Source organism: Ochotona princeps, chromosome 8 (genome assembly GCF_030435755.1).
Source record: "Ochotona princeps isolate mOchPri1 chromosome 8, mOchPri1.hap1, whole genome shotgun sequence".
In the NCBI taxonomy this organism is placed as follows: Eukaryota; Metazoa; Chordata; class Mammalia; order Lagomorpha; family Ochotonidae; genus Ochotona; species Ochotona princeps.
This window is the reverse complement of record NC_080839.1, coordinates 81,330,468-81,358,206: the sequence shown is the minus strand read 5'-3', so window position 1 is coordinate 81,358,206 and position 27,739 is coordinate 81,330,468. Positions and strand designations below refer to the sequence as shown.

At 59.8% G+C, this 27,739-nt stretch overlaps 3 protein-coding genes across 6 annotated transcripts in view; 2 read left to right on the top strand and 1 right to left on the bottom strand.

Moving 5' to 3' along the window:
• The window catches only part of TRAPPC12 (trafficking protein particle complex subunit 12), a 76,023-nt gene extending 64,527 nt beyond the window's left edge, over positions 1 to 11,496 (top strand). For both annotated transcript variants that reach the window (XM_058668320.1, XM_058668319.1), the window contains exons 9-12: positions 2,743 to 2,841; positions 9,577 to 9,677; positions 10,859 to 10,946; positions 11,209 to 11,496. In XM_058668320.1, the coding sequence (XP_058524303.1) occupies positions 2,743 to 2,841; positions 9,577 to 9,677; positions 10,859 to 10,946; positions 11,209 to 11,451 (531 nt within the window). In that variant the 3' untranslated portion in view covers positions 11,452 to 11,496. The remainder of the gene's footprint in view (positions 1 to 2,742; positions 2,842 to 9,576; positions 9,678 to 10,858; positions 10,947 to 11,208) is intronic.
• COLEC11 (collectin subfamily member 11) overlaps positions 1,438 to 27,739 on the top strand; it is a 98,538-nt gene continuing 72,236 nt past the window's right edge. For all 3 annotated transcript variants that reach the window (XM_004582581.2, XM_058668321.1, XM_058668322.1), the window contains exon 1: positions 1,438 to 1,455. The gene's annotated coding sequence lies outside the window, so the exon portion shown is untranslated. The remainder of the gene's footprint in view (positions 1,456 to 27,739) is intronic.
• ADI1 (acireductone dioxygenase 1) lies at positions 14,915 to 25,151 on the bottom strand. Its single transcript, XM_058668323.1, has 4 exons — positions 24,966 to 25,151; positions 21,527 to 21,646; positions 17,914 to 18,093; positions 14,915 to 15,052 (listed from the first exon to the last, which is right to left on the bottom strand). Exons 1-4 carry the CDS (start codon positions 25,083 to 25,085, stop codon positions 14,933 to 14,935), a joined length of 540 nt encoding a protein of 179 aa, XP_058524306.1. The 5' UTR covers positions 25,086 to 25,151; the 3' UTR covers positions 14,915 to 14,932.

The following is a 27,739-nucleotide window of genomic DNA, read 5'->3' as shown; positions in this document are numbered from 1 at the left end:
TGACACCAGCCACCCCAGCATCCCCAGAAATTCACCACTTGCCAGAAGGTTCTATGCCAGCAACAAAGGGCACAGCCTGTTCACAGAACCGGCCTTTCATTAGCCGTAAGGCTAACCCCGTTTGCTGCTAGGCTTATTTGCATTGTAAAGATGAATCAGTAGGCTGTTGTGGGCTTTTCTTTGTTGTGCTGCTACTGCTAGGCCCACTCTACGGCTTCTGTCTTGGTGAGGCTCTGTACCCAACATATTCTTGTATCTGAGAAATACTTGCACAATGGATGTAATTTAATTAGAAAGTTCAGCTTAATCTTCCATTTTCATGAGTTTAAAAAAAGGGAGTGATTTTGCAATGAAGGCATACCCCAATGCGTGCATTCTTTTGCCATCTAGTGAGCTTGTGTGGTATTGCAGAGGTGTCTAGAATGAGTAGGCGGGGTACCCTCTGAATTAAATATCTGGGGGAGAACGATGGGGTTGTTGAATCAGCCCCTTCGGCGTTCTGAACAGCTTGTCCATTGCAGTGAAGAGAAGTGGCAGTGAGGAGAAGTCTTCCTGGTTTTCAGCCCGACATTTGCATAGTAGAGTGGGAAGCATCGCTGTGTAACGAAGCCATTGTGCTTGCGGGGTTGCTGGCCGGCCAAGCATGGCTGGGGGGCCTCTCCATGTTACTCCTCTGCCTTCTCACACAGAAGGGCCAGGACCCAGGGTCCCAGCCGTTGCCAGGAGGTAGAGGAGGGCTCTGGGACGCCAGAGGCTGTGACCTGGGCTGAGCTCCAATGCAAGAGCTACTCCTCACCAGCTCGAAGAGAGCTGTTTCCTGTATCCTCATACAGTGGCACAAAGAGGTCTTCCCATCTGGGCCATGTGATGGCTGGGCCCACGTCTACCTCAGGCGCATGTCCCAGCCATGGCTGAGTAGCCGGTTCCTGTGGAGGCTGCTAGCATCGCAGACCCTGTGGTCCCTCCCCCATCTCTGCCTCCTTGGTCCCTCTCCCGGGGTCCTTTGGCCCAGAATCCAGCTGCCTGCACTCCCTCCCCCTGGAGTTTCTCCGGAAGATTAGCATGGGAACCTGGTAGCTCCCAGGGCCTTTTCCCATTCAGGTCATTAGTTGGCTTTGTCCCAAGGTCACCCTTGGAAACACTGGTCCCCGGCCCTTGACACAGTGGCAGCCAGCACCCCCTTGTGCCCAGCTCCCACCCAGGCCACCTCAGCAGCCCCCGGGACCCTAGGACTATTAGTCCCGCACAGGTTGAGATCGGAGAACCTGCACCCAGTGTGGCCCTTGCCACTTAAGGGAGGGTAGCAGAGCCCTGTGTTGGCCTGACACTTTGTGGGCCATGCCTTCCACTCCTGAAGAGGTCTGGGTAGGCTGCTGCCAGCCCCTGGAGCTGGGCACAGTCTGGGAATGGCCCCATCACAAGCAGGGTCTCAGAGAAGGACCCAGAGCAGTGCCCGACCTGAGTTTGCATAGGAATGCATGGTCCTCCCTAGCAGGGGCCGGCTACCTCATGGTGTGTGCAAACCCAGGTGGCAGTGCCTGGTGGCAGGAGGCCGTGGGCCAGGAAACCGTGGCCAACGCCGCCCGGCCCTGGGGAACATCAGGTTTGGGATGAGCTGACAGGGAGGGGTTGGCCCACAGACACTTTCTGTCTTTGTTCCTGCTGAGCTGGGCTTTGCCTGCTGTCTGCCTCTAACACCCCAATTGGCAAGCCCAGAGAAACGGAAAACGCAAGGAGCAAGAGCCCTCGCTAGATCCTGCGATGGAGACTAGGGAAGACGGTGCAGGAGCCTGATCCTCAGAGGACTCTGGGTGGCAGGCCCCTGGGGTCAGCAGGCCCCTGGGGTGGGCAGACCCCTGGGGTGGGCAGGCCCCTGTGATGGGCAGGACCACTGGGGTGGGCAGGCCCCTGGGGTGGGCAGGCCCCTGTGATGGGCAGGACCCCTGTGATGGGCAGAACCCCTGTGATGGGCAGGCCCCTGGGGTGGGCAGGCCCCTGGGGTGGGCAGGCCCCTGTGATGGGCAGGACCACTGGGGTGGGCAGGCCCCTGTGATGGGCAGGACCCCTGGGGTGGGCAGGTCCCTGGGGTGGGCAGGTCCCTGGGGTGAGCAGGACCCCTGTGATGGACAGGCCCCTGTGGTGGGCAGGCCCCTGTGATGGACAGGACCCCTGTGAAGGGCAGGCCCCTGGGGTGGGCAGGCCCCTGGGATGGGCAGGCCCCTGGGATGGGCAGGCCCCTGCAAGACTGGCTCTGCTAGTTATCTTTGGGTGCAGAGTTTCCTACTGTGGGGGGCCTCCACCATCCGCCCCGCCCCAGGGGACAGCCAGCCCCTGGGGCGGGGCGGATGGTGGAGGCCCCCCACAGTGAGAGATGCCAGTGTCAGGTACAGCCTGGCAGTGGGAGCACAGCAGGGGGCCTCTGAATGACCCCTGCCAGGGTGACCTCCAGGTGACTGCTTGGTCTCGGCGCGTGGCTCATGTGTGACCTTGAGCAACCTTAGTTTCTGAAGGGAGAATGTTGAACTAAGACCCAGTGGCTTGTGTGCGTGGAGGGTGCGATGCTCGTCCCCTCTGCCACGTTGTCAGGAAGATGGGAGGATAGCAGGTGCAGCACAGGTGCTAGCTGTGTGCTAGCTGCCGGGGCTCAAGATGTGGCCACGGCCCCCGGGCGCCCATGTGTCCCTCCCCGCGTGATCCCGATGGCACCGAGGGCAGCTGCCCTCTGCCCTGCTCTTCCCTCAGGACTACGTGCTTGCTGCGGATGCCTACCGTTCGGTCGCCAGGTGCCACCCGGAGCAGGAGCCGCAGCTGCTGAGCGGCATCGGCCGGATCTTCCTGCAGGTACCTTGAGAGCTGATCCCAGCGTGCGTTTTTGTGTGTGTGAGCAGTCAGGGATGCAGCCCCTGGAGGGCTTGGAGTTTCGGGGTTCTGCTTTGACGTGAGCAGCAAGCCGCTGGCAGGGGTGGGAGGCTGCACTTCTCACTACAGGCGCATGGAAAGGGCAAGTGCTGGCCATGGCTGGGGGTGACAAGTGGATTGGACAGGAGGACTCAACATGACCCACTGAGAACCGGGTCACTGAACTGGTGTCAGGGAGAACCAGTGACACCTACATGTGCTGCCAAGGCCCCTGGCCCAAGCACAGAGGGTGGAGGGGCAGTAGGGCCATGCTCACACAGTGCCCTGCCTCCTAGCAGAGCGAGCAGAACTGGACGTCCTGTCTCAGCACACACAGCAGGAAGTGTGCCTCGCAGGTGGCTTACCTGTGGCGCCGCCATCAGTACTTCCCTGGGACTCATGCAGGCCACTGTGGGCAGGCTCCTTGGCCCGGGGAAGCCGCCGTTGGCCGAGCCGAGCTGTGAGGCTGGGGGCGCAGCCTGCAGGAGAGGGGACTCTGCCAGCTGCGCAGCCTCCTGGCTGCCAAGTGCTCCTGCCGGCTGGGCCAGCCAGCTCACCAGGCAGCTCACCCTGGGCTGCCACAGCAGAGGAATCTTTCTCATCCATGCGCTGGGATGAGAACTCAGTTCACATCCAGTCTTGTCCAACACACCCAGCCCTGCAGACCTGACTCGGCGCCAGTCATCCTGACTCGTGGGCTCCACTGCACCCACGCGGGCCCTGTGCTAGCTCTGCCACCACCCCCGGCCATCAAGCCACACTGCTAAAGAGTCAGGGAAGACAACGAGGGCAGACCTGGCTGACCACACTGCACACCGGGACCCACCCTCCACTGTACCCAGTGGCTCAGGTGAGGCTGTAAGGGTGCTAGTGTCCACAGGGGACCGCCCTGTGACACACGCCTGTCAGGTGAGACCCCATCCGGGACATCCAGACAAGCACCGTGGTTGTTAACTGGTGTACACTGTGGTCAGCCCACATGTCAGGTGCCACAGAAGGACCCCTGTGAGTCTCCAGCCAGCCAAGCCCCGCCCCTCACCTGGTCCCTCAGGGTCACACACACACACACACACACAGCCCTGCCCCTCACCTGGTCCCTCAGTGTCACTCACTCACACACACACACACACACACACACACAGCCCTGCCCCTCACCTGGTCCCTCAGTGTCACTCACTCACACACACACACACACACACACAGCCCTGCCCCTCACCTGGTCCCTCAGGGTCACTCACTCACACACACACACACACCCAGCCCTGCCCCTCACCTGGTCCCTCAGGGTCACACACACACACACACACACTCACACACACACACCCAGCCCTGCCCCTCACCTGGTCCCTCAGGGTCACTCACACACACACTCACACACACACACCCAGCCCTGCCCCTCACCTGGTCCCTCAGGGTCACACACACACACACACACACCCAGCCCTGCCCCTCACCTGGTCCCTCAGGGTCACTCACACACACACACACACCCAGCCCTGCCCCTCACCTGGTCCCTCAGGGTCACTCACACACACTCACACACACACACACACACACACACACCCCAGCCCTGCCCCTCACCTGGTCCCTCAGGGTCACACACACACACACACTCACACACACACACACCCAGCCCTGCCCCTCACCTGGTCCCTCAGGGTCACACACACACACACACACACCCAGCCCTGCCCCTCACCTGGTCCCTCAGGGTCACTCACACACACACACACACACCCAGCCCTTCCCCTCACCTGGTCCCTCAGGGTCACACACACACACACACTCACACACACACACACCCAGCCCTGCCCCTCACCTGGTCCCTCAGGGTCACTCACTCACACACACACACACACACCCAGCCCTGCCCCTCACCTGGTCCCTCAGGGTCACTCACACACACACACTCACACACACACCCAGCCCCGCCCCTCACCTGGTCCCTCAAGGTCACTCACACACACACACTCACACACACACACACACAGCCCTGCCCCTCACCTGGTCCCTCAGGGTCACTCACTCACACACACACACACACACACCCAGCCCTGCCTCTCACCTGGTCCCTCAGGGTCACTCACACACACTCACACACACACCCAGCCCTGCCCCTCACCTGGTCCCTCAGGGTCACACACTCACACACACACACCCAGCCCTGCCCCTCACCTGGTCCCTCAGGGTCACTCACACACACACACTCACACACACACCCAGCCCTGCCCCTCACCTGGTCCCTCAGGGTCACACACACACACACACACACCCAGCCCTGCCCCTCACCTGGTCCCTCAGGGTCACTCACTCACACACACACACACACACGCACCCAGCCCTGCCCCTCACCTGGTCCCTCAGGGTCACTCACTCACACACACACACACACACACACACACACACACCCCAGCCCTGCCCCTCACCTGGTCCCTCAGGGTCACACACACACACACACTCACACACACACACACCCAGCCCTGCCCCTCACCTGGTCCCTCAGGGTCACACACACACACACACACACCCAGCCCTTCCCCTCACCTGGTCCCTCAGGGTCACACACACACACACACTCACACACACACACACCCAGCCCTGCCCCTCACCTGGTCCCTCAGGGTCACTCACTCACACACACACACACACACCCAGCCCTGCCCCTCACCTGGTCCCTCAGGGTCACACACACACACACACACACCCAGCCCTGCCCCTCACCTGGTCCCTCAGGGTCACTCACACACACACACACACACCCAGCCCCGCCCCTCACCTGGTCCCTCAAGGTCACTCACACACACACACTCACACACACACACACACAGCCCTGCCCCTCACCTGGTCCCTCAGGGTCACTCACTCACACACACACACACACACACCCAGCCCTGCCTCTCACCTGGTCCCTCAGGGTCACTCACACACACTCACACACACACCCAGCCCTGCCCCTCACCTGGTCCCTCAGGGTCACACACTCACACACACACACCCAGCCCTGCCCCTCACCTGGTCCCTCAGGGTCACTCACACACACACACTCACACACACACCCAGCCCTGCCCCTCACCTGGTCCCTCAGGGTCACACACACACACACACACACCCAGCCCTGCCCCTCACCTGGTCCCTCAGGGTCACTCACTCACACACACACACACACACGCACCCAGCCCTGCCCCTCACCTGGTACCTCAGGATCACTCACACACAGATACACACACCCAGCCCTGCCCCTCACCTGGTCCCTCAAGGTCACACACGCACACCCCCAGCCCTTCACCTGGTCCCTCAGGGTCACACATGCCCAGGAGTGTGTCCTCCCCTTGCCCAGAGCTTGGGGCTGAGGCCTGCATTTTCCTGCCACCAACAGAGTCCAGCGGAGAGCAGAAGCGCACATGCCTGGACGGCCCCTGAGCCCTGGGCTGCAGAGCACAGAGCCAGGCCTCTGGACGCAGGTGGGGGCGAGCAGGAAGAGGTTGAGAAGAGCCGCTGTCCCCTGTCTGAGACCCCAACCCCACCCCAGCACTGCCAGCACCAGGTGGAGAGCAGCTTTGGGCAGCCTTACAGTGGCAGCGGGGAAAGGCGAGGGTGGGCAGGGAGGGGCTTGTGATGGCAAGAAGGCACCCCACGGGCTCCCCCGGCACGGGCACAGCGCAGCAGCTGCTGGCTTTTTCCTGGACGACATGCTCTGAATGAGCCGCTGGCACCCCAGGGAGCAGGTGGCAGTCTGATCAACTTGGAACGGCCACTGCCAGTTATCTCCGTGTCGTGCCCCCATGAGCACTCTCTGGCCATCGGCCACTAGCCCCTTGTGGGCCCTGCTGGGGGTGCTGGGGCTGGACTGAAGGAAAACAGAGGTGCCTACACCCCAGGTGCCTCGGAGGCAGGAGTGGATTCCATGACAACCAGTCCAGCAGTGTTGCTGCTGACAGGCTGGGGGCCTCAGCAGGGGTGGAAAGAGCCCCCACCTGGCTGGTGGCACACAGGAAGAGTGGGCTGGAGCTCACATGCCCGAGCTGCCGGGTGGGCCCAGGAGCCGGGCTTTCACCTCATGGCATAGTCCAGCAATACCCACTGTCAAGGCTCGGACTAGGTGCCACATACCCGTCAGACCAGAGAACCAGTACCCCCAAGTCTGGGCCGAGGGCACCGATCATGGCATTGAGGGGGTGGTGGTCTCCTGGCTCCCACTGGAAAGGCCTCCCAGCAGCTGGAGCTGCTGCCCCTTGGCCAGTGCGGCATGCCTCGTCAGAGTGTTGTTTCAAGTCCCGACTGCCCTGCTTTTGGTCCGGCTTCCTACTGTGTACCTGGAAGGTGGCAGAAGTCAGCCCTAGTGCGTGGGGCTGTCACCCACACGAAGGCTGGGATGGAGTCCTGGCTGCTGGCCCTGCCCGGCCCTAAGCCAGCTGTCGTGGCCGTTGTGGGGTGAACCAGTGGAGAGACGACACACGACATCTGTTTCTGCCTTTCAAATAAGTGTAAACCATACTAAGCCACCAGGAAGAGAAGCTGGCCGGGCCGGGCGGGGCTGTCGGTGCTGAGCGCCCATCGCCCATCGGTGGCTGTTGGGGACAGCAGGTCCGGGCGCAGCACCGGGAGCATGCACTCAGGGGCGGGGCGGGGCTGTCGGTGGCTGCACATTGACCTCTCGGTGGATGTGTCAAGGGCATGCTGGTGCTCACAAGAGCCTGGCCACCGTCTGCAGAGCTGGGCTTGGCACAACCTGCCCCCAGAGCGTCCCCAGGGCGCCCCCATGCACAGGGTCCTGTCTCAGTCAGCCTTCTGTAATGGTGCCACCGCCAGTGCTGCACAGCAGGGGAGGGCACAGGGTCCCCTAGGGGCTGGTGTGGACACCTGCACCATGCTCACATATTGCATGCCACGTGGTGACACAGCCACCAGGGCCTGCGTCTCCTCTACAAGTTGGCTGAGAGTCCCTTCCTTGGCCAGGGCCACCGTGGGATCCAGTTTCAAATCCAAGTCTGCTTCCTGCCCTGCTCAGAAGCCCTTCGGCCCAGAGCTCTGCCGGGAGCCCTGCATATCAACTCGGAGACCAGGCCACCTGGGAGTCTGTGTTTCCGGCCAGGGCAGAGGTGGGCGCAGGCTGAGCGCAGGCTCACGAAGCTGTGGAAGCCGCAGGCGAGGCCTGTGCGGCGCAGGCAGGGCTGTGGTCTCTGCGCATGCGCAGGGCAGCCCAGCAGGGCACAGCGCCCGGGGGTGTGTCTCCAGGACTTGGCCCTGGGTGTGAGTGTGGCCTCCAGGCGCACCGGCGTGCCTGCGGTGTCTGCTCTGTGTCCGTGCCTGTGGAGCGAGTGGGTGCTCCCTGCACGCTGCCTTTGGGACAGCCACTGCCCGGCGGGCGGGTGGCCCAGCGCTGTCCTCATGGGCTACTGCTCACCTGCCGGCGCGAGGCCCAAGCAGCTGCAGCTCAGCCCTTGGCGCCCTCTGTCTCCCGCTGGTCCCCGCTGCTTCCCTTGCTGTTCCGCCCGGGGACATCTCCTTTCACGGGCTAGCCCTGCCTGCTCAGGCCGCCTCTCCCCCTGACTGCTTTATTCACTTGCCACTTTCTGGCCACCGCGGTTTGTTCTGTGTGTTTTCTATAATACTTTGAAACTCCCTTTTTATGTTGTTTACAGCTGCCTTTAGCTCTTAGAATCAGGAGGATTTTAAATCCTAATTATGTTTGAATAATTATGAAGATGTGAACTTCCTAATCCCTGGGAAACCTGTGACTGGCAAAGAACATGCCAGGGCTTCCCCGTCACTTCCCGTGGGACCAGCTCCGGGAAGGCCTTGTGCCCCCTCTCGGGGCTGTGGTGCTGAGGTGCACGCAGCGCGAGGTGGGCTGGCGGCTGGGGGCGTGGTGACTGAAGCGCAGCACCTGCCGGTGTCAAAGACTGACCAGTCCAGCTTCTCAGCGGGGATAAACAATCGGGGTGATCAGGACGGGGTCCACAGTGTGGCACAGCAGGTGCAGCTGCCCTTTGAAGCCAGTGTCCATGTCAGAATCCCCTCTTGAGTCCAGGCTCCACTTCCGTTCCAGTTCCCCAGCAATATGCCTGGGAAAGCAGCTGGTGGTGGCCCTGGGGCTTGGGTCCCTGCCACCCAAAAGGGGATGCCCCACTGGGGTTACCAGCTTCATTGTGGCCCAGCCGCGGCTACTGTGGCCGTTTAGGGGATGAACTAACGGGAACAGACATCACCGAGACCATGGCTGGCAAGCACACACAGCCGGACATCCACGCATGCACCCTGAGGGCGGGGGCTGGCCACGTGCACCAGCTGAGCCGTGGGGGAACCTGGGCTCCAGGGGGCTCGACTCTGGACAGAAGGAGGGCGGCAGGGACAGTCCAGGACATCCTTGCCCATGTGTTCCACGTGGCAACGACCATGACAGGTCTGGGGTTTTATACCCAGTAAGACTGAGTTGGAACCACCATGAAATATCCACATTTTTCATACAGTTTTTGTTATCTGGGAAATCATTCTTTCCATTTGTTTGACTCCTGCCAGCATTCATTTTCAAGCCTTAACCTTACCAAGCCGTGAGACCTGCTTTCTCACACAGCATCCCCAGCTAAAGCCGGAGCCTCCTAGAACCCACACATGCGCACATGGGAGGCGGGCTTCCCTCCACCTGGCAGCTAACCGCACCTCTCTTCGTCCGTGCAGATCGGAGACATCAAAACAGCTGAGAAGTATTTCCAAGATGTGGAGAAAGTAACACAGAAATTGGATGGACTGCAGGGCAAAATAATGGTTCTGATGAACAGGTATGTGTTTAAGCTGAGTACTTGTTAAGGAGCCTACATGCAGCCTCCTGACCCGAGAGAATGTGCTGGATGCAGGGGCTCAGGGCCTCGCAGTCTGAAAGATGGCTTATTAAAGAGAGTCCCTGTGTTCTCCAGACTGGCAGTGCACACAGCCCTGCACCGCACACACACAGCCCTGCACCACACACAGCCCTGCACCGCACACACAGCCCTGCCTTATACACATAGCCCTGCACCACACACACAGCCCTGCACCACACACACAGCCCTGCACCACACACACAGCCATGCCTTATACACATAGCCCTGCACCACACACACAGCCCTGCACCACACACACAGCCATGCCTTACACACACAGCCCTGCACCACACACACAGCCCTGCACCACACACACAGCCCTGCACCACACACAGCCCTGCACCACACACACAGCCATGCCTTACACACACAGCCCTGCACCACACACACAGCCCTGCACCACACACACAGCCCTACACCACACACACAGACCTGCACCACACACAGCCCTGCACCACACACACACAGCCCTGCACCACACACACAGCCCTGCACCACACACACAGCCCTGCACCACACACAGCCCTGCACCACACACACAGCCCTGCACCACACACACAGCCCTACACCACACACACAGACCTGCACCGCACACAGCCCTGCACTGCACACAGCCCTGCACTGCACACACAGCCCTGCACCACACACAGCCCTGCCTTACACACACACAGCCCTGCACTGCACACACAGCCCTGCACTGCACACACAGCCCTGCACCACACACACAGCCCTGCACCACACACACAGCCCTGCACCACACACACACACCCTGCCCTGCACATAAGCTCTGGTGCCTGAGATGATGTTGTAGAATTGTGCCACCAATGTGCAGCTCTGCCCATGCAGCGTCAGGAAGGACAAAGCACGGCCTCAGGTCACTGGGGTGGGCGTGGCTCAGCAGGCAAGCCTGAACTGATGGTGGGCAGCCCGACATGGCGCCCCCTCACCACCTGTCTGCTAGTGTGGATCTGGCGCTGATGGAGGGACCATGTTGCTGTCATGCCGTTCCTGAGGCCCCCTTGGTTTCGGGGGACCCCAGCTAGCATCCTGACGTGTTCCCCCTGATGAAAGGCTCACACTCTGCCCATGGCCGGTTTCAGAGCGTTCTTGCACCTGGGGCAGAACAACTTCGCCGAAGCCCACAGGTTCTTCACTGAGATCTTGAGGATGGACCCGACCAACGCTGTGGTGAGACCCCTGGGGGCTGTATCCAGGCCGTGTCAGGGTCGGGGGAGGTCCCCGGGGGCAGTGTCAGGGTCAGGGGAGGTCCCGGGGGCCGTGCCAGGGTAGGAGGTCCCTGTGGGCTGTGTGTTGAGGGCCTTGGACCCCCAGCCGGCTGCCCATTGTGACACTAGAGACCACAGGGTAACCTGTGCCTGTTGGCAGCCACAGAGGTATCAGGGAAGCCCGCTGGGCATGACCGTGACCTACGCACGTGCTCCCTATCCAGGCCAATAACAATGCTGCCGTGTGCCTGCTGTACTTGGGCAAGCTCAAGGACTCCCTGCGGCAGCTGGAGGCCATGGTCCAGCAGGACCCCCGGCAGTACCTGCACGAGAGCGTCCTCTTCAACCTGACCACCATGTACGAGCTGGAGTCCTCGCGCAGTGTGCAGAAGAAGCAGGGCCTGCTCGAGGCAGTGGCCAGCAAGGAAGGGGACAGCTTCAACACCCAGTGCCTCAAGCTGGCCTAGGCCTCAGTGCCGCAGCCCTGCTGGGCAATAAAGGCCTGACACACTGCCACCCGGGAGCCCCCTTCTGCCCCCATGCATGGCTTGGCCTGGGTCGCTGCTGCACAGGAGCCTCCTGCTGACCCCACGTGTGGCCTGTCCTGGGTCGCTGCCTCATGGGAGCCCCCTTCGGACCCCATCCACAGACAGGAGAGCCCCCTCTGATCCCACCACAGCCACAGCCTGGCCTGGGTCGCTGCCAGGCCTGACTCAGGGCTATACGCCATTCACAGGGCGTCTGTGCAGGTGCACTGAGCTGCGTCCCGGGCAGGGAGGTCCACAGTGTGGCCACATATCTCCATTATTCCTGCAAGTCAGCTGGTGATTTTTATTTCTTCAGATATTTTTTTATTTAAAAACAAAGTGAGAGAGCCGGACAGTTACACAGCTTGCATGCACTGGGTCACTCCCCAGATGCCTGCGACAGCCAGGCTGTGTGTCCCCGTGACTTTGGCCACTCATGGTCCTCTGCCATCCTCTATTCTCAGCCCAGAGCTTCAGCGGCTCCGCTGGCCACCCAGGACAAGCCTGGTGGTGGGCAGAGGGCAGGCCCTGGTTTCTTCATGTTGTGCGACACACAGGAGCGCACAACCAGAGTGAGCAGAACACAGGCTGCCCAAGCCAGCGTGGTGGCCCGTGCTTCTGTTTCTCCTGCTTTGGGGAACTGTTCCGAACCTGAAAATGTCATGCCTGAGCAGGGCCTCGGGGCCGGGACCCTTTCATGCCGCATGTGGTGGCTGCATCAAAGCCAGTGCTGACGGGCAGGGCTCACTGACACATGAGCCGTGCTCCGTCCGTTCTACAGAAAGGTGCAGGTGCCCCTGCCGGAAGGCGTAGGAATTAGGCCTGGACACCTGATGTCTCAGCTAAAGGCCTCTCCTCAGAGGGTGGCCGTGCGGGGAGGGACCAGGTGCCCAGGGCTGGCTGTCGTTGGGGGAGCCTGCCTGCCCTGCCTTCGCAGCTGCTGCTTGACACAGCCAGGCAGGGCCAGGAGGGAGGCAGGCTCTCCACAAACCGTGAGTCTGCGTCTAGCCTTCCTCCCACAGCCTCCAAGCCCAGCACTGGCCCCGGCACATGGGGGCGGGCAGGCTGCCCAGGAGCAGGCAGGGTTAGGGGAAGCTCACCAAGCGTCGCCACCTTCAGTTCCTGCAGGTGCCGCACCCGCTCTTCCAGACAAGAGGGGCCGGTGTTCCGGAGTAGCAGGTGTTCAGCCATGCCAGCTTCCCAAATGAGCACCAGTTCATGTCCCAGCTCCCTGCCTGAGGCCTGGGAAAGCAGTGGCGGCTCAAAGCCTTGGGACCCTGCACCCGTGTGGGAGATGCCCAGAAGAGGCTCCTGACTCCTGGCTTCTCTGGCCTGGCCCAAAGCTAACCATTGAAGCCTTGTGGGAAAGAGCCAACAGATGGTTCAGCATGTCTCCCTCTCTCTAATCCTGACTTTGAGAGTAAATAATTCTTCAAAAATAAACAGTGAAGAGGAAAATGTTGAGCATTTATAATGTCTGAATAATTATTTTATGCTGTTTCCAGTCAGTTTTTCTTAATATTAAAAGGTTAGTAAGTGAACTAAAACTGGGGGCAGGCAGGTGGCCTGGCCATGAAGAGCCTGGTTGGGACACTGAGGTCCCTGGGGCAGTCCTGGCTCCTCCACTGTCAGGCCAGCAGCTGTGGCGTGCGCCCAAGGTGGCAGCAGTGTGGGTACCTGCCTGCTCCCGGGAGGCCTGGACTAAGGCCCCTGGTGCTGCTGGAGCGCCCTGGCCTGCTGGGGCCTGCTCTTCCCCCCGTGCTTGGCTACCAGACTCTTCTGGAAGCTTCCCAGCCATCCTGGGCCACTTCACCTCATTTTGCAGTCTCCACACGTCTCAGCCGTGTGACCCACCTAACATCCAGCGGCCATGTTCACAGTGGACACTGCGTAAAGGCCAATGCTGGTGTCCCCCCGGCCTGGGCACGTGGCCTTCTGTCCTCAGGCACCTGCTCTGTCACTGAGGACAGGAGCGTCTGCAGGGACTGGACAGGACCCAGAGAGCCAGGCCGTACTCCCACCGCACCACGGAGGCCAGCACCTCGCCATGCACGCAGCCCCTCTGCTCTCCCTAGGCCTGCTGAGGACCCGGACAGATGCCAGCGGGGCTGGACCCCTCTCCCGGGGGGGACAGGGCAGACCCGTCGGCATCCCACAGCTGCACCTGTGTCCAACGCCAAGCGTGTGTCACCGCATACAACTCAGTCCTTGGGCACGTGTGCACAAGATGCAAACCACACTCCGGAAAAGGCAGCCAAACGTGGCTGTGAGTGGTAAGCAAAGCCCCCGCGAGGCTGCGACGCCGGCAGAGCCGCCCGGGAGGAGCAGGAGGCCGTGGGTGAGCCGGCCGTTGGGGAGCGAGCCCCAGAGTCCCACTGAAGAGCTACCTGAGGCCGAATGGACAGCTCCAAGCCCTGGGCCCACTGGTTAGTTCCGCATAATTCGCGAGTCAGAAAGGAAGTCCCGGGACGTCAGCAGAGCAGCGCTTCTGCCAGCTGCAGGGCTGGGCATCCAGGTGGGGCCTGGGCACCGCCTGCTGCTGGAAGCCCATGCCCGAGGCCGCGCCGCTGTCCACACGTGTGGACCTGCTGTGTCGCGGACACACTGGGAGCACGCCGAGAGGCCACGGACTCGCTTCCCATGCAGAGTTCTCATCCAGTTCTTCACAAAGCTGCCCACCTAGGGCTTGGTTTGGGGTTTTGTTTTCCCCATGATTGTAACTGACTAGGCGTAATCCCGTCTCAGAATGTTTGAGTAGGAAAGTAAAGTCCTCACTCTTGTTAAATTCAAAAGCCTAACAACTAAAGATCCGAGACGCTTCGTGGTGAAGACCAGGTGACATGGTGACATGTACATTCATGACAGACAAGGCAGCAAAGGGTGACATGGTGACATGCACATTCATGACAGTCGAAGCAGCAAAGGGTGACACCAAGAACCCCCGAGGATGCAAACCCCAACAAGAAGGCAACCGCTGTTTTCACATTTGCTTTACTTCCATTTCTTTATCAGAGAGGCGGACAGAGGAACAGCACCCACTGGATGCTTTACTCCCCAAGTGCTTGTAACAGCCGGGGACCAGGAACCCATGAGGGACCCCCAGCATGCCAGCTGCTGCTAAGGAGGGGAGCCAGGTCCCCAGCCCTGACCACTGCCCACCTGGCCCTGGGTACTGTCGTCTGAAAAGGCAGTGGCTGCCAGCAGGTGCATTAGGTACCTGCGCCTTTGAAGAGACAGGGTCACCCCAGGGAGAGACGGGCATGGGGTGGCAATGGCACTCCACGGGGAAGTCGGCTCGCTCATGAAGCCCACGCGGTCATCTCACGAGGGAAGGCGCTCCAGAAGCAGAGGGGACACAGGCCAAGTGCTGTTTGCAGTGGGGAGACCTTCACGGGGCAGCGATGCTCCCAGACGGCCAAGGCTAGGCTGACTGGGCCAGAAACTTCACATACTGTGTCCGCGCATCAAAGTGGTCCGCCGGCCGGTTGTACGCGGTCCACACGGGCTGGCCCACGAACAGTCGCATGGCCTTCACGTAGTTCTAGAAAACATGGACATGCCCAGCATCTCATGAGACCGGCAGCTGCCTCTGAGCGCACCCAGCACACGCAGGGCAGACTCCTCCCTGCACCGCCCCCGCCTCGCCGGGAGCGCCGTGGTCTCCCCTACGGCGAGCTCATGGCTGGCAGCTACGGCTGGTGATCGGCTCTACAGGACATGGCAGAAGGCTCACCGAAAACAACCTGCGGGCAAGTTTATTCTGGTGCAGAAAGAACATGCAGAGCACACACGGGACCTTCTGTATTTGAACAGCAGACTCAGAGGGCTCTTCATCTGCTCATCCACGCTCTGAGTGGCCACAGAACGGGGCGGGGCCAGCCATGCCAGGAGCGCCCAGGGCTTCCCACGAGGCTAGCACAGACCCAGGTCACAGGCCGTCGCTGCTGCCTCCCGGAGAGCCACAGCAGGGAGCTGCAGGCAGACGCGGCATCCTAACTTCGGCACCAATGTTCTCTTACATTTCTCTCTTGTAGCACAGTGAGTCAAGCCGCCTCCTGCACCGCCAGCATCCCCAGTGACAGCTGGTTTGAGTCTTAGTTGCTCCACTGCTGATCTGTGGAACTGCTGGAACTGTGGTGCAACGGGTTAAGCAGCTGCCCACAGTGCAGCACTTCCTGTCGGCAGCAGCCCCTGTCCCATCCAGCCCCTGCTCACGCACCTGGGAAAGCGACAGAGCACTGGCCAAGTGCTTGGGCCCCTGCGCCTACGTGAGAGACCTGGGGGAAGCTCCTGGCTCCTGGCTTCACACTGGCCCAGCACCAACTGCTGGCAGCCATGTGGGGAGTGAATCAGCAGCTGAAGATCTCTCTCTCTCTCTCTCCCTTCTTTCAAATAAATGAAATCTTTTTTTAAAATTTTCGCTCTTTGTTTTTCATTTGACTATTACCTTTAATGTGCACAGCACCTCTCTAAGGAACAAACGTGATTTGTAGAATTTTCTCATTAATTCTTTGTCTTAATTAATTACATTGCATTATGTGACACAGTTTTATAGGTACTGGGATTCCCCCACCCCGCCCCACACCCTCCCCCCATGGTGGATTCCTCCACCTTGCTGCATTGCCACAGTTCAAGTTCAGTTGAGATTCTTTCATTGCAAGCATGTACCAAGCAAAGAGTCCAGCATCTAACTGTCCAGATACATTCAATGGTTTCTTGGGGAGACCATCTCTGGTCTGAAGGTAGAGCTCATTTTTTTTTAAAGATAGCTGTATTATCTGAAAGAGTCACGGGATTGAAGGGGGGGACCATCCCTGTGCTGGTTCCCCCGCCACATGCCTACATGGCCGGAGCTGAGCTGAGCCGAAGCCAGGAGCCAGGAGCTCCACGCCTCCCCCATGGGGGAGGGGCCAAGCGCTTGCACAATCTTGTGCTGCCTTCCCAGGCACATGAGCAGGGGCTGGATGGGACAGGGGCTGCTGCCGACAGGAGGTGCTGCACTGTAGGCAGCTGCTTAACCTGTTGCACCACAGTTCCAGCCCCAAGTTTTCAGGAATTCTGAAGGTCCCTTGCGTGCTCTCTGTAACCCTATCACTGGCCTCGTGGACACTTTTCCCTTCCTGTCGTTAGGGGCACATCTGCCTTTCCAATAAAAATAAACCTTTAGGGCCTGGTGCAGTACCGTAGTGGTTAAAGTCCTCGCCTTGCACGTGCCAGGATCTCATATGGGTGCCGGTTCTTGTCCCGGCAGCTCCACTTCCCATCCAGCTCCCTGCTTGTGGCCTGGGAAAGCAGTTGAGGACAGCCCAAAGCCTTGGGACCCTGCACCTGCATGGGAGACCTGGAGGGGCTCCTGGCTACGGATTGGCTCAGCTCCAGCCGTTGCGCTCACTTGGGGAGTGAACCAACGGATGGAAGATCTTCCTCTTTGTCTCTCCTCCTCTCTGTATATTGCCTTTCCAATACAAATAAATAAATCTTTAAAAAAAATAATAAACCTTTAATAAATAAGTAAATAAATCAGGGCCCAGCACAATAGCCTACTGGCTAAAGTCCTCACCTTGAACACACCAGGATCCCATATGGGCACCAGTTCTAATCCCGGCAGACCCTGCTTCCCATCCAGCTCCCTCCTTGTGGCCTAGGAGAGCAGTCGAGGATGGTCCAAAGCCTTGGGACCCTGCGCCCGCGTGGGAGACCCAGAGGAAGCTCCTGGCTCCTGGCTTCAGATTGGCACAGCTCCGGCCACTGCACCCGCTTGGGGAGTGAATCAATGAACGGAAGATATTCCTGTCTCCTCTCTCTATATCTGGCTTTCCAATAAAAATAAATCTTCAAAAATAAATCAATGAATCAACTAGAGCACATGTAGCAGACACTAACCAGCTCGTTGAGTGTGAAACAGGGATCTCCGTGTCAGTAGGTGTGGCAGGTGCACTGTGCCGCCCACTGCCCCCGCCACAAATCAGGCTGGAAACAATACTCGACAGGCAGCCTGTGGTGAGATCAGCGCACGCCCCCCTCTGCCAAGTGCTGGACTGTACACAGTGGGAGCTGTGTTCCAGCCACAAGTCCCCCCTGCTCAGGCACAGTCACACCCAGAGGACTTGGGGACTGCAGATAACATTGCTGCTGCCACACTCCAGCAGTCCACTGCCAGGAGAACCCCACGGACGCCAGCTGCCCTCCGCCCTGGACCTACCAATGGACAAGGGGCGGGAGGTCGGCCCCACGTGCCCAGTGGCAGCTGCGCACACTAGCAGGGGTGTGTCTGTCCTCACCCGGAGCATGGACACCGCACGGGCTCTGGCTGCACAGGGCAGGCAGTGGCCTCAGGCAGCCCAGCCGGAGGGGCCTTGGTGCCGTGCTGAGTGCGGCACCCCCAGGCGCCAGCAGACCCACCTTCTCATCGAGCGTGAAGCGGTGGTAGATGCCGGCAGGCAGCATGATCATGTCCCCCTTCTCCATGGAGATGCGGATCCACTTGTCATGCTTGTCGCGGACGTCAAAGTAGCCGCTGCCCTCCAGCACGTAGCGGATCTCCTCGTGCAGGTGCAGGTGCTCCTCGTAGAACATCTTCAGCTGGGAAAGAGGGCGGTCAGTCCCCGGTGCTGATCCCCCAGCCTCCCCGACCCACAGAACAGCCCCGTGAGAACAAGCACCGCACTAATGCAGAATGGAGGGGCCATGGCGAGGGGCAGGGCAGCCCGTGCCGGGCCAGCTCATCACTCACACCCACCCCGATCATGAGCTGGGCCACAACCGGGCACTGCCACGCTGATGTCCTGGCCCCACACTCAGCACCCCAGTTACAAAGGCCAGCAAGGAGCCAGGGAACTTGGGAGGATGGTGGCTAAGGTCCAGGAAAACACTTCCATGTCTTTGCTAAGGGCTTGTCTCCTTAGCGAATTACAAGTAAACAAATGTGCATGCGTGGAGTGAGCACCCACAACAACACTTAAAGCTTTGCTTGGGGCTGGCGCCGTGGCATAGTAGATCAGGCCTCTGCCTGTTGCACCAGCATCCCATATGGCTGCTGGTTCGTGTTCTGGTTGTTCCACATCCCATCCAGCTCTCTGCTTATGCCCTAAGAAAGCAGTGGAACTTGGGCCCCTGTACCTACACGGGAGAACCAGAAGAAGCCCCTGGCTCGGCCCTGCACACCCCTGGCTCAGCCCCCCACAACCCTGGCTCAGTCCCACATACCACAGCCCCCCACACCCCTGGCTCAGCCCCCCACAACCCTGGCTCAGTCCCACATACCACAGCCCCCCCACACCCCTGGCTCAGCCCCCCATACCCCTGGCTCAGACCTCCACACCCCTGGTGCAGCCTCGGTCCCCACCCCAGCAGCACCGATGCTGGGTAGGTGGAGCAGCGACCCACACTGGGGCCAGGGGAGCCGAAGGTATGTGCACAGCCTGCAGTGAGCAAACAGAAGGAAGCCGTGGTGCAAGCCGACAGTGTGAGACCCAGAAGGCCTGAGCCAGAAGACAAGGAGTGGGTGACAGCCAGTCAGGGAAGAAGCCGGTCAGCAGAGCCGTTAGCTGCTTCATTTCAACCGTGTGATATTCTGGAAGAAAACAGGCTGCGGCCATGTCCACAGGCGTCGCAGGGACAGGGGCAGGAGCACACAGGACTGAATGGTGCACGCCCCCTCTCCCGGCCACAGCCATGCAAGCCCAGGTGAGTGGTGGGCTCTAGGAGAAGGGACAGGCGCCCACCACGGTGGAGAACGGCAGGGCTTGCCTGGGAGTGTGGGCCACGGGGACTCTGCTTTCCACAGTTTTCCTGCACACCTAAAACTGCTCTGAAACAAACTGTGGGCGCTGGCACAGCACACAGGCCACTGCATCAGCTCCATCTGCATTCCAGCTGCCCAGCCCCTGGAGACAGCAGGCGATCCTTCTAGAACTTCCACTTCCTGTCACCCATGCGGGTGACCCATACTGAGTTCCCAGCTTCCCAGCTGAGCTGGCACAGCCCTGGCTACTTTGGACAAGTGGGAGACCTCTCTCTCTGGATCTCTCTCTCATTCTTTCTTTCTCTTCTTCTCTCTACCTTTCAAGGAACAAATACATAATTTTAAAAAGAAATTTAGTGAAAACAAAAAGTGAGTGTTGGGGCAGCACTGTGGCACAGTACATGGAGCTTCCACATGCAGCACCAGTGCGTGTCCCGGCTGCTCCAGCTCCGCCAGCTCCCTGCTCCTGGCCTAGGAAGGCGGCAGACCCTGCACCCACGTGGGAGACCAGAGAAGCTCCTGGCTCCCGGCTGCAGATCAGCCCAGCTCTGGCTGTTGCAGCCATTTGGGGAGTGACCCAGCACATAGAAGTTCTCTCTCTCTCTCTCTCTCTCTCTGCAACTCTGCTTTCAAATGAAAAAAAAAAAAAAAAAAAAACTTTTTAAAGAGAATAAACTGTGTTAAGACACAAGAAGCATTACGGAAGTCCTTCAGGCGGTGTGCAAGCAATCCGAGAGACGTGGGCCTCCTGTAACAGAACAGGAGATGCCAGGCGCGCAAGCAGAGGAGACGTTTTTCTCATTTAAAACTCTTTAGAAGATAACTCACTGCTTGGACAGAAACTGAAGCAAGGCAGGGTGCGGTTTAGAGCAAAGGCGGGCAGGCCGGGAAGGGGCCCTTGGAGGCAGGCTGCAGGTCGGACGGGACTCCTCGATCCTGGCCTCACAAAGTTCTGGAAGCTGTCACTCTTTACAAGAGAAAGTCAGTGAAAATCAACGACACATGTCTGATCCAGCAGAGGCCGAGGCAGGACGACCGGCCATGCCACAGCATGGAGAGCACAGGGCCCGCTGGCATCAGGGGCAGACACGCATCTCCAACGTCCAACGACAGCAGCAGAATCCCGGGTGGACACAGGTGGCTGTTCGGAGCAGCCGAGGCCACCGCATAGCTGCCACCTTCTCTGACAGCATCTCCATCCCTGAGCACTGTGCCAACGACGGCGGGCACCCCGCCTTCTCTCCTCCGGCCACAGCGGGCACCCCATGTTCTCCAGACAGACCTCACCCTGGGCCATGCGGTGAGTCCAGAGGTGGCTACCAGAAGTCACCTCAGGCCAGCGTATCCTCCACCACAGTGACACAGAAACCCAGGAACATCCCCAAAGAACTGCAAACTGACATGTCAGAAAATCGGAAGCCACTGCGTAAATCCACGTCAGAACGCATGTGAGGCCCCTACTGCCGCACTCCAGGGAACACACACCTGCGCTGGAAAGCAAGCCTCAACGCGAGCCTTCCACCTCACACGGCTGCAAAAGGAATAAACCCACCCTAATTACACAGAAGAAAGCGAATACTACAGATCCGAGCAGAAATCAGTAAGATAAAAAAGAAAAACAGAGAAATCAACGAAGCCAAAGTCCTCCGGAAGGACTGAGCGCGCTGGTGAAGCTGTGGCCGGACTTGGGGAAAGGCCGCGAGACGTACCACAGGGCAGGAGGGAGACAGCCCAGCCACAGCACAGCTCAGAGGACGCGACCAGCACCTGAACGCACACTGTGGAGTGCAGTCAAGGTCCTGTGCCCCTCGGAGACGGACAGCCCAAGCCTTCCTGCAAACCAGGGACAGCGCGTGGCACGCACAGGAAGTTCATCGCAGAGCTGGCTCCCCTGTGGGGCCCTGCCACCCTCACAGGCGGCTCCTGGCTCCCGGCTGCAGCCCGGCCCAGCCCTGGCAGTCGTGCCCATCTGGAGAGTGAACCAGCAAATGGAAGACCTTCTCTGTCACTCTGCCCTTTCAAAAAATAAATCAATCTTAAACAAAAACCTTCACACAAACAGAACTCCAAGCATCACTGGTGAATGTATCAAATATAAGGGGAAAATCTCACCATTCTACACATAGAAAATGCTGGAAAAGGGACTGGCTTCCAGCCTACCCTGGGAGGACAGAATTCTCCTGCCCCCAGACCCAAAGGAGGTCACGAGCAGTGGGCAGGATGGCAGATGTGCGTCCGCAGGCCCAGGGGCCGGGGGGGGGGACGGTCTACCTTCTGCTCGAAGTCGGGCAGCTTGTCTTTGCAAATGGTGATGATGTCCATCCAGGAGTAGTTCCTCTCTCTCCGGATCTCCTCCAGCTGCGGGTCGTCCTCGTACTTGTCGGCATCCAGCTGGCGAAGGACAAGCGGTTAGGATACACTGAGGACGCCCCTCGCCCAGCTGGCGGCCATGACCACGGGACCACGGGGGCATCCAGACTTGCCCCCCCAGGTCTCTTCCCCAAAAATCCCCCCAGGAAGCCAGGGGTCCCTTTTCTGCACCCCACCCTTCTGGGGGACTCCAGCTCACACGCCACGCAACGCTCTCAATGACCAGAAACTGCTGCCTCGCCTGTCCCAACTCCCTGCCACCATCCCGCCTGGCAAGCCCCAGGATCCCCCAGGGAGCCTCTCTGGGCAGTTTGCTCCCCTATGCCTGCTGCTCTCACAGCCCACGGAGCAGATCCCAGTATAGCTGACCAAGTGGGAGGACTTCCTGCGTGTGGCCCCAGCTGGCACTTCCACTCTCCTAGCCTCTGCTCCCCTCTTAAAAGTGACGTTAGCAAGCAAGACAGTAGAGTATACTGCTCAAATCCCTCTCCCCGGTGACAGCTAAACCTAAAATATTCACTTCACACTTTCAGTTACTGAAGTACTTTCTCGTATCATCTAGAAGTCTGGTTTGAAGGGCACAGAGGCACAGAGAGGCCGAGACATCCCCAGCAGTGAAGCGGGAAGCGGCTGAGGCCAGGCCTGGCACGGGGGCAGCAGGAAGCCAAGCCCGAACCAGCACCTGCTGCCGCGCTTTAACAGAAAGCTGCTTGGGAAGCCAAGATGTGACTCTGCCCAGTGGCATCGCGACTGGCACCTTGGTCACCGTACCCTACACCACTGTCATCAGCTCCTCATGAACTGTTCCCTGTGGTCATGGGTGTCCCCACTGGACACGCCCACAGCCCCGTGAGAGTGCCTGGCTGTCAGGCTGGGTTCCACTCTGTCCCGGCTCCCTGTTCACTCAGACCCTGGAAGGCAGTGGTGAGGGGTCAGGTAAGCAGGTCCCAGCCACCCATGTGGGAAACGCGGGTTGAATCTGGGCCGGTACAGGCAAGGAGGAGCATCCAGCGGATGGAAGATTTCTCTACTCTGCATTACAGATAAATAATAAACAGACACCTTGTCATCAATACTCCATCAGCAAACTCCAAAGCCTCTTCAAGTCTTGGTCGTCAAATCACCATGCTTTAGAAACCCACTGTGTGGTGCCATTTCCAGCTACGCAATGTGCGCGTGGGGAGCTCTGCTCCCTGGTCCCTGTGCGTGGGATGCGGGAGCTCTCCCCCACTTCGAGAGCTTTCCACCGCTCCACTCCACCAGGTCACCAAGAGACACAACTGCTCCCCCATCTACTCCCTCCGACCCAGAAAGCTACTTAAAAAAAAAAAAAAAAGACACTTATTTGAAGTGCGGAGCTACAGAGAATGAGGGACTGGGAGAGCCGGGTTTCCGCGTGCTGGTTCCTGCTCCAGTAGCCCTGATGGCCAGGGCTGGCCAAAGGCAGACGCCGGAACGCGCCAGCACTCGGGCCATGGTCGCTGCTTTCCCGGATCCATAATGGGCCATCCAGGACTCAAAGCAGCGCCCACACAGAATGCTGGCCACCCAACATACCTTTAAAAAGAAAAAAAAAAAAATGCCCAGAATACAACCAAGGAGCCAGCACCATCTAATTTTGACAGCTTTGACGCACAATTCAGAACAGAACTAGCAGGGAGGAGGCCGGTCTGCCCCGTGCAACAGTCCCTTTGCAAGGAACACCATTTTGTCCTGTTTGCCATTTTACACTTCTGGCAGTGTAGACTGTGGGGAAGTGAGACTTCTTGGTAGAGCACAGCCTTCTCCAGGGCTGGCTGGCACTGCAGCTCACTGGTAAAGCCACTGGCGACGGCAGCATCCCATACGGACACCAGCTTGAGTCCCACCGTTCCCAATCCAGCCCCTGCCTACAGCCTGGGGAAACCATGCGACTCGAAACCCTGGTGAGGCTCCTGGCTCCTGGCTTCCAATCAGAGCAGCAGATGCAAGAGCTCGCTCTCCACTCCTCCCCCAACTCTGTAAATCTGCCTCTCAATCATTCAATGACTCACAGATCACGCAGTGGCATCAATATCTTCAAGAAGGTTCTTGATTTTCATTTCTTCAGCTACACGTCAGTCATTTAATAGCATGTTATTTAACTTCTTGGTGTTGTTAATTTCTTTTTTCTCCCGGATGTTGATTTTGTTTTGTGGCTCTTCATTTAAGGGGATGTGTAGTGGCTGTGTAATGGAGACTGTCATATCTAGTAACATGTCATTTAACTTCATGGCATTGTAAATTTCCTCTTTTCTTTCTATTGTTGATTTTGTATCATGACTTTTCATTTAAGGGGATGTACAGTAGCTGTGAAATGGAGACTAACATCCAGATGTGAGGATACAATGCAGTATGCATTTGTACTTCCAGACAAAGATGGACTTACAATGAAACTGTTCACTATATCTTGACAATAGGATTCTGGACTCTGCCATTGTCCATGCCAGCAATGATGGACATATGACTGAGTATGAAGAACTATATGTTAATAATGATATAGAGGAACGGGGGGAGGAAATTGGGGAGGGGATAAGGGAATATGAAACTGTACTATAAAATAATAACAATAATAAAATATTAAAAAAAAAACAAAAAAAAGAAGTCTTAAAAATTGTAAAGGCAACCTTCCTCTCCTAGCCCAGCAGTCACCTGCTGCCTGCAGTCCACAGGGCGGGCCCAAGCGCCAAGGCCTGTGTGTTTGCCTTGGCCTCACAAATGCAGGTGGCCCAACAGCCAAGGGCGCGCCCGGCCACGCCTCCCTCAGTTCGAGCCCAGCCCTGGCTCCAGGCGCAGGAGGGCAGCTCGCCCGCGTCCCCTCCCTCACGGGGTAGCCCGGCGAGCCAGACCCCCGGCCCTGCCTCAGCCCGTCACGGGGCGCCCGGCCCACAGGCCAACCCCACGAGCTGCGAGCCCACCTCCCACAGAACGCCTGCCGCGCATGCGCAACCCGCCCGGCCGCCCGGCGCCTGGTACCCTGGCCCCGCCACGAGCATGCGCAACTCGCCTGGCGCCTGGCACCCTGGCCCCGCTATGAGCATGCGCAACTCGCCCGAGCACCCCGCGGAGGCCCACTCTAGCCCCGCTATTGAGCATGCTCAGCAGGCGCCAGCCGCCGAGCATGCGCAGACACCCGGGCGCCGCGCTCTCGCCTACCCTGCCCGGCTGTGAGCACGCGCACACACCCGGACGCCCCGCTCTCGCCCACCCAGCCCGGCTGTGAGCATGCGCACACACCCGGACGCCCCGCTCTCGCCCACCCTGCCCGGCTGTGCGCATGCGCAGACACCCGGCCCGCCACCAAACTGCCCCGGCCGCACACCTTCCAGTAGAGCATCCCGAGCTGGCGCAGCTGCTCCAGGCCCACCGGGCTGCTCGGCTCGAGGCGGTGGGGCCGCCGCGGGTCGTCGGCGCTGTCGTCCATGTACCAGGCCTGCACCATGGCTGCGACTGCGGGCGGCGCTCGGCCGGCGGGGCCTCTAGGGAGCGGGGCGGGACCGGGGAGGGGCGGCCGGCCCTCGGGCGGGACCTGGCGGGTAAGGAGGGGACAGAGAAGATCGCGGAGCCAGGCCCTGGCGCGTGGACGCAGGCGCCCCTGGCGTCAGCTCAGATAGCAAATTAAAAATACGAGACTAGCGGGCCGTCCCTGCCACCCGAGCCCACGCCCGGCTGTCCCGGGGGGGCGTCCCAAAGCCTTGGCTGTCCCTGGCCGCGGGGACCGCCCCACGAGGCACAAGGAGCCTGGTGCTGGTGCAGGAGCTCACTGCAGCCGCAGCCAAAATCCCCCTCCATGTCCGCAGCCAAGATTCGTGTCCGCGGCCATCTGTGTGCACACGGTTCGCGGAGCCACTGCTCAGGGCTGCCCTTGCCAGGGGCTGCCAGCTGCGCTGGTTACCCTGCCCTGCGTGCCCCTAGATCCTTCCATGCTCCCTCCGCGTGACCAGGACCTGGGCTGCAGTGATCCCTGTGGCACTGCCCTTGAGGTGGAGCCAGGACAGAGGTCCCCAGTCCACCGTGGGCTCTCTGCCCAGGTGCCTGCTGCGACCGAGGTCCACAGAGAGACCGAATGACCTTTAGAGCAAACCGCACCTCAGCTTTGCCACCCGCCATTTGTTAGAGAGAGAGCTTGGATATCCCGAGTTACCCCTCAAATGCTGGGGGTGGGCAGTCAGAGCCAGGAGCCCCGCGCGCCCTTGGGGTCTCCTCCATGCGAGGGCAAGTCCTTGAGTGGCAGCACTGCCTCTTGTGTACACAGTTGGCAGGAAGCTGAATGCAAGCCCAGGATACAGGCAGCCCAGCCAATGTCTTGTTTTTAGAGGTTGCACTAGACCCATCTTGTGCTTTAGTCTCCACCGGCCGTTACAGCCGGGACTGCGCCAGACCAAAGCCAGGAGGGAACTCTGAGTCTCCCATGCAGGAGCAGGGGCCGCTGCTGTCCCAGGTGCGTCAGCAGGGAGCTGGATAGAGTGGAGTGGCCAGGACTGGAGCCAGCACCCCGTGGTATGCTGGTAGCAGCTTAACCTGCTCTGCCTCAATGCCAGCTGCCCCAGCTGCAACCTGACTGTTGTGCCGGAAGCCCACGACTAACTTCCGGTCACCCGGCCCTGACCGCTCCCAGCTGGTTCTCCGCTGTCCACACCAGGGCCTTGCTGTGTCTTTGCACTCTGGGCCCCTCCTCCTTCCCACACACTGAACTTGAGGTCCTTCAGGAAGCCTGGCCCGAGCAGGGCTGACATCTGCTGGATGCTTGGGGGCTCAGGGTCAGTGGTGCAGGGTTGTATTGGGGGCTGTCTCCACAGCTGGACCCAGCCCCACGTGGGAGGCCACTGGCCGGGAAGTGAGCACACCGCGGTTGGGACCCCACCAACCAAAGGCGTCACTGTTGACGCAGCAGGGCAGGAACTGTGAGTTCCTGCGGCCACAGAGGGCCTGCCCCTGGAGACGGGAAGGGACATGGTGAGCGTCCTGCCCTGTGTGCTCCATGCTCAGACGGGAGTGGCTCCCACTGTGTTCCTGTGCACGTGGCTGGCCCACAGAAGCCCTCTTTTGAAGGGCAATCTTTTGAACTTGAACTATTCCTCCCAGAACAGCCGGCAGCAGTCCAGAAACTCATTTCATGGCCAGAATTTATCAGCAGAGTGGCACCCTCGGGGGCGTCTGCTGCGATGTTCTGAGGCACAGATGGTCTTGGCAGCTGTGACCTGTGCAAACAGCTTCCCCTCCAGCCCCCTGACCCTGGCAGAGTTCTGGAAGGCCGGCCCTGCCCGGGACCCTGTCCCAAGGGCACGGCTCTGAGGATGGTGAGTGTTCTCAGTAAAGGGCCTGAGTTCGCATCTCTACAGAACCAAGGCCAGAACAGGTGCTGGTGTAGGAAGCACCGAAGGCACAGCTGTTCTGTGGCTGCGGGCAGCGGAGGCGGGCAGCGGGCCCCGGAGGCGGGCAGCAGGCCGAGGTGGGCAGCGGGCCGAGGCTCCTGCTAACGGCCATTGCGGCTGCCCGAGGCGGGCAGGCGAGTGCACGGCCTGTCCCAGGTTCCTGGCTGCAGCGGGAGATAGCGCAGCGTGGTGCAGGAGCCTCTGCCAGCCTCAGCGTTCTCATGCAGGTTCCAGGGGGCTGCATTACAGGAGGGGAGCTGGCAGCCTGGGCCACCAGAGCCGCAGGCACGAACATGTGTCCTGTCGGAGCAGCAAGAGGAGGTGCCCGCGTGCCAAGACAGCACTGCCCAGCTCTGCTTGTGCTACCACGGGCCCTCTGAGGGCACTCAGCCTGCTTCTGTCTCGCCGCATGTGGGAGGACACCGGTGGTCTGTCCTGAGGGCTCCAGCTCTGGCCGCCGAGGGTGGGCCCCGCACCGAGGCAGCCGCAGCAGCCATGGCATCCTGCCAGCCTTGCCACGCTTTGCTCACATCACACATCCCTGTGCCAGGGGCACCGCAGGTGTCGTCTGTATCGCTCAGGGTATTTCACGCTGCGCCTGACGAAGTCCACTCACTGAAGCAATTGAAACAAACCCCTCCTGGCTCACTTAACAGGAAGATTAGAGCAGAGTTCACTTCAAGCATGAGAATACTCAGAAAGGTTAATGCCTGTGTGTGTG

Bases quoted from the DNA above. Each gene is read 5' to 3' on its own strand.
- ADI1 (XM_058668323.1), bottom strand. From the start codon at position 25,085: ATGGTGCAGGCCTGGTACATGGACGACAGCGCCGACGACCCGCGGCGG. The intron at 18,094-21,526 runs GTAGACCGTCCC...CCTCTTTCCCAG, and splicing joins TGCCCGACTTCGAGCAGAAG to CTGAAGATGTTCTACGAGGA. The intron at 15,053-17,913 runs GTGGGTCTGCTG...CATGTTTTCTAG, and splicing joins GCTTCACGCTCGATGAGAAG to AACTACGTGAAGGCCATGCG.